Genomic DNA, 13,104 nt, shown 5'->3' with positions numbered 1-13,104 from the left:
CTGCACAAGCAAACAGTGCAACAATTCAAGAATAATGTTTCTCAACATAAAATAGCAAAAATGTTTGCTTTTCATCATCTATGGTACAAAATAACATTAAAAAAGTCAGATAATGTAGAGAAATGTCTGTATGCAAGGGACAAGGCCAAAAAGCAGTACTTGTTGACTGTGATCTTTGTTTTGGAAACATATGCTGCCATCCAGATGATGTCTTTTTCAATGATGGCCTTTCTTATTTCAGCAAGACAATGTCAAACCACACTTTGCATGTATTACAACAGCATGGCTCTGTATTAGTCTGGGTGCTAAGCTGGCCTGCCTGCAGTCCAGACCTGTCACCACTAAAACATTTGGCACTTTATAAAATGGAAAATATGACAAAGGAGACCCCGAACTGCTGAGCACACAAACAAGAATGGGAAATTATATCACTTTCAAAACTACAGCAGTTGGTCTCCTCACTTCCCAAACGCTAAAAGAAGAGGTGATGAAACACAGTGGTAAACATGCTCCCGTCCCAACTTTTTTGGAACGTGTTGTTGGCATCAAATTTAAAATGTGCATATATTTTTATTTTTTTTAAAAACAATCAAATTTCTCAGTTTCAACATTTGATTAGCTGTCTTTTTACTATTTTCAATGAAATATAGGGAAATATAGTTTAAATTATTTGCCCATCATTGAATTTTATTATCTTCAGCCAGTGTCCCAACTTTTTGGAAATGGTGCTGTATTTATAAAGGTGATTCTTAACATAAAATAACTATTTGATCAGCAAGATTTGATCAGCGCTTTTTAAAAAATTTTCATTGTAAGTTCTTGATGCTATACAGCTCTTTCTGATTTTTGTGGAATCATGTACATCAAAAATATCTTCATTTTTACAGATTCTTACTTATTGTTTGAAACCTTTAGAACATCAGCATCACAATTAAAATTATATTTATACAAGCATCTGCAATAAATTGGTTTAACAGTATTGAAACCTAAAGAGTTAATTCCAAACTTTTGAATGCTAGTTTATGTGTTTGTATTTCTGGATTTTTGAACAGAGTATAGATAAACAGCTGTTTCCATAGTCTGTCAAAACGTCAACCCCTTAAACACAATGACATCTTTACTGCATGAATCTTCGTGCTACTATGGAAGGGTTTGTGGGAACTGGCATTTGAGACGATACAGTACTACTTTCTTGCATATTTTCAGTGAATAAAGTCTACTTGTGTTTATGGTCTTCATGATTTAATTATAAGTCTCCATTTTATGATCAACAGCTTATTTCTTTTTTACGCTCCATTTTTCATCACATACCTTAACTATGTCTCTTTTACGAAAACAAATGAGCTTGAGCTTGACCGTACCTTCATATGTTTTGAAAGTTAAAGATTTTATTACTTCCAATTATTCAATTCAGCTTTAAGGTGCATCCTTTACTAACACAGATGTTCATTTGCACACAGCTTGTATATTATCTTCACAGAAAAGCATTGCTAATAGAATGGGACGCTCTAAAGCAGTCTAAGGTCACCAAGCATCAGGTAAAAGGTACTAAAGCCCTCCAACATTGGACTGTGAAGCAGTGGAACCGTGTTCCCTAGAGTGATGGTGCTTCATCCAGTATCTTTTGGATGAGTGGAGACTAATCATCCAACATCAGTGTCTCACAGCAACGTTTGAAAATCTAGTGTACAGTCTTCTCAGAAGAGTGGAGGCTGTTCCTGCAGCAAAGTGAGGACAAACTCCTCATTAATACTGCTGATTTGAGAAGAGACCTCGAAGGAGCAGGTGTTACAATTTGAGTCCATTGTGTGTTTATTTGTATCATCTCTTTACTATTTGGACTCTGTATTGACCACTTCTGATGGCAAGACAAAGTCCTAGAACATGCACATGCTCTTGACCAGTAAAATGGTTCTGAATCTTCAGAAGATCTGTCAGCAAGTTCACATCTCTGTAACCTAATGCACAAATTAGCACAGCAAAGCCTTGTACTGTTGATATCCATGCGTGGACCTTTTTACTGAATGTTACTGTTCCCTTCACAGTGTCTCCTGACGCTACATGCTTTTTAGCCCAGGATATTGACAGTGCATTAAGTGGCTGAGAGTAATGGGATAGGACTTGGGTGAGCTCCAGATTGGAGCACTTTGGGAGAGGTGAAATGAGGACAATGTGAGCCATTCCTCACAGCTCTGTTTACATTTACCCCACACCTGCTTCCTCCACACAGCTCTACATATCACACCACTCCCTCTCTGGGCCCTTAGCACACTGAGGGGAGGTTTCAGCTCATTTCTGCAAACAAGGGAATCTTTTGTAGGATCATATCTGACCATATTTAAACATAAGTTCTGGGAGTAAAGTAAAGCCAGAGCGAAATAAGTCGCACATTTCATCCACTTGGCAGATGTGCAAGACTGAATTTTCATTCTAACAAGCCATACTGCGGTTAAACTAAAAACAAACAAATATAACACATGAAAAAAAAATCCGCCCTTTGTTCCTCCTGAGTGGATGTATTTACACTTTACTATTTCAAGAAATTAATAATTTATTAATTTAAAATTCATTTTAGCCATCTAACAGGTTAACTGGCACACGTCTGCTGAAACTATGGTATCCAGTGCTAATCAAGATTAGTGTCTTATACAGGAAATAATCACAAAGAGCAGATATCATGAACAGAAATGTGTATTTTTATGCATTTTAGAAATGAACCGCAATCCTTCTTTTCTGTTAAATGAACTCATGTTTCAAAGATCAAATCGCTTGAAGCTCAAGTTACACACTCTGACTTAAAAATGTGAATGTATTTGCTAACCTTTAAAGCATAACTAGGTTACTTTTGAAGACTTTTTCTTTGCATACATGTTTATTCATTGTCATTATTATTGTCGCATTGTTATTGTACAAAGCAGTATAAGACATATAAGCATTATTTTCTAATGAACATCAAATCCAATGATTTCTGTGAACGGTGAGTTTTACTAAATGCCCACTGATTGTGTGGATTGCTCCGCTGCCTATTTAGCAAATCGGTGTGACAGATAATTGCTCTTTCTAATTATCAAATTGACTGCACACTTTGTGGCATTGTAAGAATACAATAATCATTACGTCAGCGGTTATTACACCAGTGAGAGACCGAATGGTGAAACAAATTCATTAAAAAGTCTTCAATTTCAGGACTTTACTGCCATCTAGGGGCAATAATATGAACTGTCATTAGTATGTTCTCTGGTATTTTTGCACCAGACAGTGCAGAACCATATGCTGACAAAGTGACAAGCGTCATGAACAGGGACAAGTGCAGAGTTATAGATGGTGAGATCATTGCCCGGCCAAATGCAACCATGTATTGTTCTGCAATGGGAAGTGGTCACAGGTATTTGACCAGAGTAAAGTTACGTTTTTCATTTGGATTAGTATTCATATTGTGCTGTACTGAACTGCCCAGTGCTATACATATTTTAGATCAGTGTTTATCAGTGTTTTCATGCCTTAAAACACCTAAACCAAATCATCAGCTTATTATAAAACCTATCACAAGGTTAAACAGGGAAATCCTTTTCCTCGACTTTTGTAGGACAATGCCTTACATACACAATTGTACATTGTACAACATATTTAACATTAAAGTAAACAATATTGACCACTAATGATCCTTTACTGACTGAATGACTGTCTGATACTGAAATAAACTATTACTAAACTGATTATCATTTGATCGCAAGTCTTGCTGAAAGAAGCTGCTGTGTGTTAATGAAGCCTTGCTCTACCAGGTGCTTGAACACAATGTTTACTTATCTGTCCACATGTCACACTGTAGCGTTACAAAATGGATATGAATAGATTGGCCAACAGCAGCTAAAAATATGCTGAAATATGCAATTTTTTTGGTTTAACGGGCCAAATTGACACTTTTCCAGGACATTTTATCAATTTTCTTATTGACCAGGTGTTTTTTTGTGACTAGAAAACTAGTATATACACATCCAGGTTTTCCAAGGACATGTGGGAACAACAGGCCTGAGCACAACTGCTTTAATGTTTGCCATCACCATCATGATCACTATGTCTTATTTTTTATTATTTAGACATGATTCATCTTCCATAAGGAGAAAACTTCTCACTGGTTTTAGTCCCATTTTTATGTGGCAGCTATGAATGAACCACAGAAATAACCCCATATTATGTTAATCCATCTTATTTTGTGTTAAAGAAGTTTGTGCTGTCTTTCTTAAATACATAGGTGCTCAAAAAAGCATTTATTTATATTCTCTGCTCAACCCAAGTCAATGTCCGAACATTTAAACACTAAATTGTTTTAAAAAAAACTATTTAAGCAGTGATATTGATTATGTTCTGTAAATTCCCAAATTGAAATCAGTGCTAATGCTTCACTTCATTTAATTAAGCTAAAAACAGTTTAAATATATGTTTTGACATGTTTTCTACTCTTTTGGAGTGAAGACATTGAGTAAATGAAGAAGCCACTTGCATCTCTACCATTTAAACCAAGATTTCTTATTCCATGTTGACTGATCATAAACATTACAAACATCCTCTGGCAAAATTACATTACCCCACATTACTGATGGAAAACTAATACTGTCCATTTAGTGCACTTCAGGTATTTTTCACAGACAATGTCAACGTTAATTGCAACAGCAACAACAATGTTTGAATATTCTGTTTGACTGATTGTAAATGTGTGGCATAATTAAAGTAAGTTCATACAACAATTTATTCAGCATACTTTTTTATGAGAGCGCTTTAAAATAACAAGAGCTCTAGACAACAGCGATGAGCACCAAAGCCTATTGGTTTGGTTTAAAAAGGAAAGTGAAGGAGGAGACACAAAGGAAACCTGTAGAACTCACAGGCCCAGCGAGCTGTTTTGAATTGCTATAGACTGTTTAAAGGTGCAGAGCAGAAACACTGTACCCCTGCAAGGTTTGCGCTCCCACATTAGCTCCACTGGCTGTCTCGCTGCCACAGACGCCCGCTTTGCCCGTCTTTGAGCACTGCTTCACACAGGAGCGCAGTTTGTCTGCCAGCCAGAACGGGCTCAGGTGGCAATCCTGAAAAAAGCACAGAAAGTAACATGTTGTGACTCAAATGTATAAATTACAAGTTATGATATGTTTCTTTGTTTTTCCATCTATATTCCCTATTTCTTTATGTCTTTGTCCTCAGGACTGCATTGCAAACTTGTATGAGGTGACTTGGAGAAGATTACAACCCAAGACATGCTTGCTGTCTGATGCTTTTCATTTGGAGTAAGGAAAAAATTTCTTAAATGTCAATTTTCACCAAATTATTGCTTTAATTTAGGGTCTCTCAACCTGTGGTCTGCAAAGCTAGTGGTGTTTTTGTGGTCCTTGGCCCTATGCTGAGGTGGAGCCAGTGGTCCATAGAGGGCCAGTCAAGGTACTCTGTCATAAAAATCAGTGAAAAAAATGTACTTAATAATAAAAAAATATATAAAATGATCTCAAATGGTAAACAATACTAATACAAGTCATTCAACACTGATGCACAAAGCAGCTTTATCTATTTTTTGTTCCTTGTCTCTGGAAACAAAATGAACTTTGAAGTTTCAATCGTTGTGGCAACTGAAAACTGCTGTGTTGAAAATTTCCCAAAAATTCCTACCATTAATTTCATTTTTTTTCCTGTGGGCATTCGTGCTTTTTGAGGCTTTTTGTGATAAAGAGGTGATCCCTGAGGATGGAAAGGGTTGAGAACCTGATTTAATTGATTTTCCCATGATAGTTATTTCTAACAAAATCACTCTCAGTGACTATAAATCCAAGGATGTACAATGATATTGGAATTAAATCGGTACTGGCAGATAATCGCTTAAAAAGTTATTGCCATGGAATATATGTTTACATATGACCGAACTTTTAAACCAGTATTTGATGCTGTATTTATTGAATTCTGAAAGAGCAGAATGTTTAGGCGATGCTGGGTTACTTATTACTGGGTTAGTTATTTGTGCATTTCATTCATTTTACTGCATTTAAATCTCTAAAGAAATACATGCTGTATTTCTCTATAATGCTAATCCAAGTAGATGTCATTTCTATTTTATAAATATTCATGTATTCACATCAGCATAAATGTACATGAAAAATATTGGGTACTGATAAACTGGACATGATTTCCATATTGTTGCAATGACCTGCTTCACATGAAATATTAAAACCTGTAAATGACATATCAGCACTGTGCATTACCTGTTCAGCAGAGCTGAGACCAGAATCGGGCTTGTCTGTCATCTGCACAACAAAGTCTGAGGAGAATCGTGTGTACTTTAGGATGGCAGCAATTTCAGCATCCACCTCCACTGCTACGTTTGTCTGCACAAAACAAGAACAGCAGGTCAGAGCAATTAGGAGCAGCTGGCAGTGAAGCTAATGTGAATGGTTGTTCTTTGTGCATGGTTCATGTTCTACTTTCTACAGGAACTGAACAGTAAAGTAGTAAAAGAGTACAGAAATATTTTATGAATGAGACTGTTGCAAAGACAATGCTATTAATCAACATATGATTAAACACAGAACACCTTAAAGGAGTACGACGAATCCAACTCAAAACACTCAGCGCACTCTGGCACAGTCCCTTTGTATGTGATAAGTGCTTTTGTCTGCGTGGAGTAATTGGGCAGTTTGAAGATACGATAGGTCCCAGATGCATATTTAATATCACCTAAAAAAGATTACAAAAGGGGGAAGAATTTAATATGCACAGCATTTCAAAGGCTTATCCAAAAGAAAATCACAAATTATTAAATTCATATTTAAAAGCCTCTAGAGAAATCTGATTGCCTGCTATGCTTCCCTTGTGTTTTTGTGTGTATGGAAATTTGGCAGTTTAAAAATGACCCATTCTGAGTGCAGTTGGCAGAGCGCATAGTTAGAATTATGCTAGATTCCTGGTTCATTTTCCATGGATGAAGGTTTCCAGCTAAGTCATTAAGAGGATCTGTTTGTCTCAGTATTAATTTGCCTCTGATAAGATGTTTATAACAGTTAAGAAGTGCATTAACACTTGGAATCATCGAGTAATTAACATGTCCATTTTTGGAGAAAACTACCCAAAAGGAAATTGAAAGCAAAGTTACCTGCTTTCTTTTGGAGCTCTGGACTGTAGACTTGAATGCGGCTAGCAGCCACCAAGCGAGGCGTACTGAAGCCCAGTTCCTTCACAACGGAGATGAGGTCTTGCCAGTAGAGGGCGCCAGCCATTCCTTCACCTGGCACACCAAAGCGTTCAGGTCAGGATAGAAAATATTAGTTTTACTCAGTGGACGTTTTGCTCGTTACCTCAAGCTTAGGGTGGGAATTTCAAATTCAACTGCAAGGTCTTACTGCTGTATCCCTTCCTTTAGGACCTTCAATGTATCCCAGTTAGCCCAGCTGTAGAGCCATTTGTAGGTTTATTAAGGTCTTGCTCTTTATTCAGTCAAGCCTACATTAGATACTTCTAAATGGTTCTCTAGGCATTATGCTTTTTTACTGTATTGGTAAATAATTGGTCTGTTTTGTGAAACCTACTAATATTTGGATTATTAGATGTCATAATGAAGAATTAACACCTACAGACTTTGTTATGCAAATTATTCAACATGAAGTATGACCTAAATTCACATCTAATCACTGTATAAGTGGCAGCATTTGATTTCTAATAGGTTCTATGTAGTGTCGTTTACCACTTACTTGCAGGTGATTACTTAAGAGCTCATACAACTTTAATAAGTTATTAATACTTAAGATGATTTTCTTAAGTGCAGTTTTCTACACTGAACTCTTATAGGGAAAACAGCATTACCTATTTATATATTTATATATTTTGGCAACCAAAATAGCATGAATAGGTGGATTTCTGATGCAAATTGACTTAATGAAAACTTCCTTAGAGGTTTTTAGCAAATAATCAGTAATGATGAAAACTGCACTTTAGAATTGCACTCATTAAACTCTTATTAGCTCAAAAGCAACAAATTCCATAAATCACTTTACTCTAGAACCTGTAGGAATCAAAGACATTCCAGCAATCCTTTCTCTGGAATGTCTTCATAATAAAATTATCCTTTAACAGCATCCAAACACTAGACATTTTTAAATATGCAAATGTACTGTATACATATTTAACTAGATGTTGTCTTATTTGCATACTAAATGTATTTTTACCCCAAAGAACTGGATCGTCTTTGAAAGAGTCTGGAACCACATTGCTTGCATACATGTCACTGAAGTAAAGTTCACCACCTTCCTGTGAGTTTAAAACAAAACACAATGAATTCATATGTGGGCTTGTATTCTCTATAGACTGCAGTTAGAAAGAAAAAATGAATCATACTCAAGACAGATGTTCTCACCTTCAACACCTTGTAAGCTTCACTTAGAACAGCTCTCTTGTCTGGGCACAAGCACATCACACAATTTGATCTGCACAAAGGATTTTTTGTTTTGTTTTGTAAAGCTTTAGGCCAAGTCTATCTGATAAAGTTATAAAGTAGAGAACAGCCTGGACAAATTCAGTTGTAAAGCACAGAGCATGTCTGGTTAAGGATTTCAGATTACCATAAACTACATCACATACAAAGAACTTCAGTTACATAAAGTTATACAAGTAATTATAAACTGTTTGTTTCTACAGTAGATTTTCAGTCTTCCTTTTTACCACATATTGATCAAAGAATATATGAGACTTTGATTCAACTAAACCTAAGCTATGCTGTTCATGCTCTATGAGCACAAAGTCTAAACTGAAAAAAATTACTGTGCCAGGCACCCAAACTCCCGGGCAATGATCACAGCCGCAAGTCCTGAGGAGGGCCATGAGGACAACGACCAGGCCACTACTACCAGAAGTGAGCCGCTTGGGCATCTGAGAGAAGCTGTCCATTCACTTCCATTCATTCTCTGCTGATTTCAGTCCAAAAGTAAAGGCACATCTGAGCCTTTTTAGATTACTTTACAGCCATGTCTTCTTCTAGAGAGATCAGATTGACTGTCCTTTGATCTACAAGCTTGGCCATCACTTTAAAGCTTGAAAATAAATGCTTATCTGTGACAGTACAGAAAATAATGTAATAAAGCTGTGACTTGCAAAACTGCTTTACTTATTTATTTATAAGGCTGTTTTCAGTATGTTAAACATATGTTAATGTCTAATTCTGCGAATGTTTTACAGAATGGAGGAAGTCATAGCTAGCTATTCATTGTGTGGTAAAAGTGCAGTGAGTCATGCTGAATGGTTAGGATGCTCCCTTCAGTATGTTCGCAAAAAATTGTTTGGCAGAGTGCCGTTATTTGCACACTAGAAAATTACAGTTCCTTAATAAAGGTACCTGCATTGTCTCACGTGAGAATCTGATCACTAAGCGATATGAATGACCTCATCTGGTCGCCACCGAAAACAGTAGGATGACTGGGTTGTCAACATGTGCTGTCAATGACAACAACAGCCGCAAGATCTACCCCCTCAGCCCCACCCCTGCTCCACAGCAGGGCAACTGCAATACACCTGAAGAGCTAAGGAATTGGGGGCAGTAATAGGGAGGCAGAGCAGTGAGCTTTTTCTTTCCCTCTCGGCTCAGGTGCTCCCCTGCCCTTATTGAGGGCCAGCTGACCCTGGCTTGGCTTTGGCAGCATGGGCACTTTTCAAAGGAGCAAAAAGGGAAAAGAACAGGAGCGACGGACAAGCAGAAGAAGACAGACAAGTTTCTTAGAGGCCACTGAAAAGTGGCTGGTTTTTGGTTATTTGGATTTTGTTTTTGGTGAATGAACAAAGAAAAAATATTGCTGCCACCATCACAGCTGCCTCAAGAATCCTTTCTCTAGCACATGGAACGCTACAGCGATTCATATGTGTGCACAAACTCTACATTAATAAAATATATCACATCAACACACTTATTTGAATCATGTAAATGTAGTGCATCACCCTTTAAATTGTGCATATAATGGATACGCACACAATCACATCCACTGAGTTGTTCTGGATTCCTGCTTCACTGAGCTTCTCCATGTATCCTTCTACAAAGACCGTGTTTGGCCTGGCATAACCAAACTTCTCTGCATGGTACTGGATATATTTTCTTGATGCTTGTACCTGTTGAAAGAGTGAGATTCTTGATGAAGTTATGAACAGTGGTTTTGCTACTGATTCCATCTAATCTGATATATAGGTCTATTTTCACCTTTTTATTGTTATTTACACTATTTCATGTTACTATAATGGTATGCAAAAGTATGGCTAAATGACATTTTTATTCATTTTTGAAGTGAAAAGAAGAAATCATGGCCTCTGTATAAACTATTTTTGAATAGTTTTTTCTTTACATTCTAATTTAATTATAACAGTTACTTTACACTTAATACTTTATACTTAATAATAATAATAATAATAATAAGTTTATTTTTGGACATCTCTGTAGCTGTAAAGTCTCAGAACATAATGAACTCATTAGGCCTTAATTGACTCATTAAGACTGAATTTTAGAAATTGTCAGATGACTCTCTGACTCTTCAAGCCTTGTGCTAGCACTCACACTATTTGCCAGGGGTGCCCAAACGTTTGCATACAGCTGTATATTTACACTTTCTAATTGATTCTTAAGAACATTTTCACGTATAAATAACTCATTTATGCAAAATATTTCAACAACTAGAATCAATTCTAGATTCAAAATGCAATAAAGATGTTTTTGCTCAAACAAATGAGACCGATTTGAATAGTTAGAGAATGTTAAAACTTTATCAGAACCAACATAAAAAAACAGTTATTCACATCAGGTTTGACTTGGTTTGGTTGAATACGCAGGACTGATCATTTCCCAACAATTCTCTTTATGTTATTTTTGTTTTCCGACAGCAAAATCAAAACAGAGATGCTCTTATCTACTTACTATAGAGAAAGGGTGGGCAATGTAATAAATAAAGTACCAGTTCCTCTGTCATGTCAATACCAGTGACATGACCATCTTCTCCAACCAGTTTGCTGAGAATGTAGCAGTCCCTGCCTGACCCACTTCCCAAATCCAGAACTGAACACCCCTTCAACTTCTCTGGAATCACCACACCACAACCAAAGAACCTGAAACAGAGACAAAGTGTGAGGTGCACAGATCCTGGTTTCTGCTCAAATCACTCAAACAGATGTGTTGAATGTCCATAGGCTTTGTCACCTATCTGTACAGATATCACTATTACCTTTTGCAAACATCTGGATGGACTTGTTGGAGGGCTTCCCGGGCACTTTCTCGCAAGGGCAGGTGAGAGGGTACAGGGCAAGCAGCGCTGGTCTGCAAATCTTCTCCAGTCTCCAGAGAACTGTAATATTTCTGCACAAATGGAAAATAGCTAAGACCCTGCTCCATGGTTTGCTGAGCAAAGATAACCATAGACGTTGTAAAACAGTCACAATTCCAAAACAGAGCAAGTAAGAAGCTATGATTATTTTGTACTACTGTTTAAAGAGATTTTGAAGGGCTCATACCATGTAAAATTTCCTGGATCTATAGGAAGCAAAGATCTATTGTGTCACGCTCAAAAAGCAGTCTGAGCTGAAACACTGTTTATAACTTCAGTATGATACATAGATATAAATATATATATATATATATATATATATATATATATATATATATATATATATATATATATATATCATATTGAAGTTATAAACAGTGTTTCAGCTCAGACTGCTTGTTAAGCATGGCACAATACATACAATAGCCAACAACAGACTGATCATCTTAAAAAAATAAAGAGGGGGTAGAAATAAATGAAGATATATCGCAGTTATTTTCGGGACATAAATCCAGACAAACGTCGTTAGTGGACCTCTTGGAAAACAAAATGGAAAACAAATGTAGCATATGATCCCTGTAGACCGTTTACACATATGCTTATTAAATTATTAAATTATATAAGTCACTAAGATTGACCTAAATCATGTTCCTGCAGTAGTGAGATTGTTTTTAAAGATACTTTTACCTCAGTAACTACTTTTTTGTTTTACCTCAGTCTAGCACTGGGCCACTTCACTCACCTCAGCTGCTAATGCAACAGAGGACAGCACAGCTACATTAGCTGGACACTTCAGCACAAAATGCCACAACTCACCTTTACATTCTCGTGCGTACCACTGGCCATGTTCAGAAAAGGACTTCTGAGGGAAGGAATGGCCACTGTAATGTTCACGTCGCTCAGTTTTCGATGAGTATTTCTCAGTATTTCCCGTAACTTCACTGGTGAACTTTCTCCCTCCACTGACGGCTCATCCAAACACTGCAAACAAGACACACACACACAGGTAGGGTAGACAGGTTTCTACAGCACCTTCTTGTTTTGGTCTGTGGTTAAAGACTAAGAACAGACCCACCTGCGTTTACAATACTCACAGAAATGGTTTCGACTGACGTGTCATCCAACGTTGCCCTGTAAGAAACTACCTCCCCGCTAGAGTTTCTTTCCCACCCGTATTCAGACAACACGGCTAACCCTGCCACAAGAGGCGGGGTCTGCCGGAAAAGGGATGGAAAAAAGAGTCCAATCACAGCAGCAAAATCAGCCACTGGTGTAGCAATCGCTCTCTACCACAAGGTGGCAGTAAAAGCATTCGCATCCGCTCTGCAGTTCTCTCTGGTTTCTGTCCTTTGTGTGTGTCTGTGAACTCTGCATTTAAAGCATTGATATGTGTTCATTCCTCACTCTCTCTCCTTTGTTTGCCATACTGAGTTCAGTCATTTTGAATGTATCTATCGATCCATTCATCCGCCCACCGCTCATCCTTCCATCTATCTATCCACCCGCCCGCTTACCCATCTATCTATCTATCTATCTATCTATCTATCTATCTATCTATCTATCTATCTATCTATCTATCTATCTATCTATCTATCCACCCACCCGCTCTCCCATCCTTCCTTCTATCTATCTATCTATCTATCTATCTATCTATCTATCTATCTATCTATCTATCTATTGGTCTGTCTGTCTGTCTGTCTGTCTGTCTGTTTAATGTACATGGTCATTTTAATAAGTGGGTGTGTTATCCTGGCCACATAATAGTCAATAATTGGAA

The 13,104-nt window shown here is 37.2% G+C and overlaps 1 protein-coding gene across 2 annotated transcripts; it reads right to left on the bottom strand.

Annotated features, from left to right (window-relative positions):
• Positions 1-2,673: 2,673 nt before the first annotated feature.
• On the bottom strand, positions 2,674-12,485 carry zgc:153372 (uncharacterized protein LOC767695 homolog). Of its 2 annotated transcripts, none has more exons than XM_017707219.2 (11): positions 12,422-12,485; positions 12,144-12,308; positions 11,229-11,359; positions 10,962-11,112; positions 9,992-10,128; positions 8,390-8,459; positions 8,202-8,283; positions 7,133-7,264; positions 6,575-6,717; positions 6,246-6,368; positions 2,674-5,084 (listed from the first exon to the last, which is right to left on the bottom strand). In XM_017707219.2, exons 2-11 carry the CDS (start codon positions 12,171-12,173, stop codon positions 4,920-4,922), a joined length of 1,164 nt encoding a protein of 387 aa, XP_017562708.2. In that variant the 5' UTR covers positions 12,174-12,308; positions 12,422-12,485; the 3' UTR covers positions 2,674-4,919. The 2 variants fall into 2 exon arrangements, with proteins under 2 accessions (XP_017562708.2, XP_017562709.2); XM_017707220.2 differs by having other exon boundaries at positions 12,403-12,472.
• Between the last annotated feature and the right edge of the window lie 619 nt (positions 12,486-13,104).

Source organism: Pygocentrus nattereri, chromosome 17 (assembly GCF_015220715.1).
Source record: "Pygocentrus nattereri isolate fPygNat1 chromosome 17, fPygNat1.pri, whole genome shotgun sequence".
Classification (NCBI taxonomy): domain Eukaryota; kingdom Metazoa; phylum Chordata; class Actinopteri; order Characiformes; family Serrasalmidae; genus Pygocentrus; species Pygocentrus nattereri.
The sequence above is the reverse complement of the archived record's forward strand: the minus strand, read 5'-3'. Positions and strand labels throughout refer to the sequence as shown.

Coding starts and splice junctions, on each gene's coding strand:
- zgc:153372 (XM_017707219.2), bottom strand. CDS start 12,173: ATGGCCAGTGGTACGCACGAGAATGTAAAG. Junction 6,718..7,132: donor AGAGCTCCAAAAGAAAGCAG/GTAACTTTGCTT, acceptor AATCTTTTTTAG/GTGATATTAAATATGCATCT. Junction 6,369..6,574: donor ATTCGTCGTACTCCTTTAAG/GTGTTCTGTGTT, acceptor TGTTTTGTGCAG/ACAAACGTAGCAGTGGAGGT.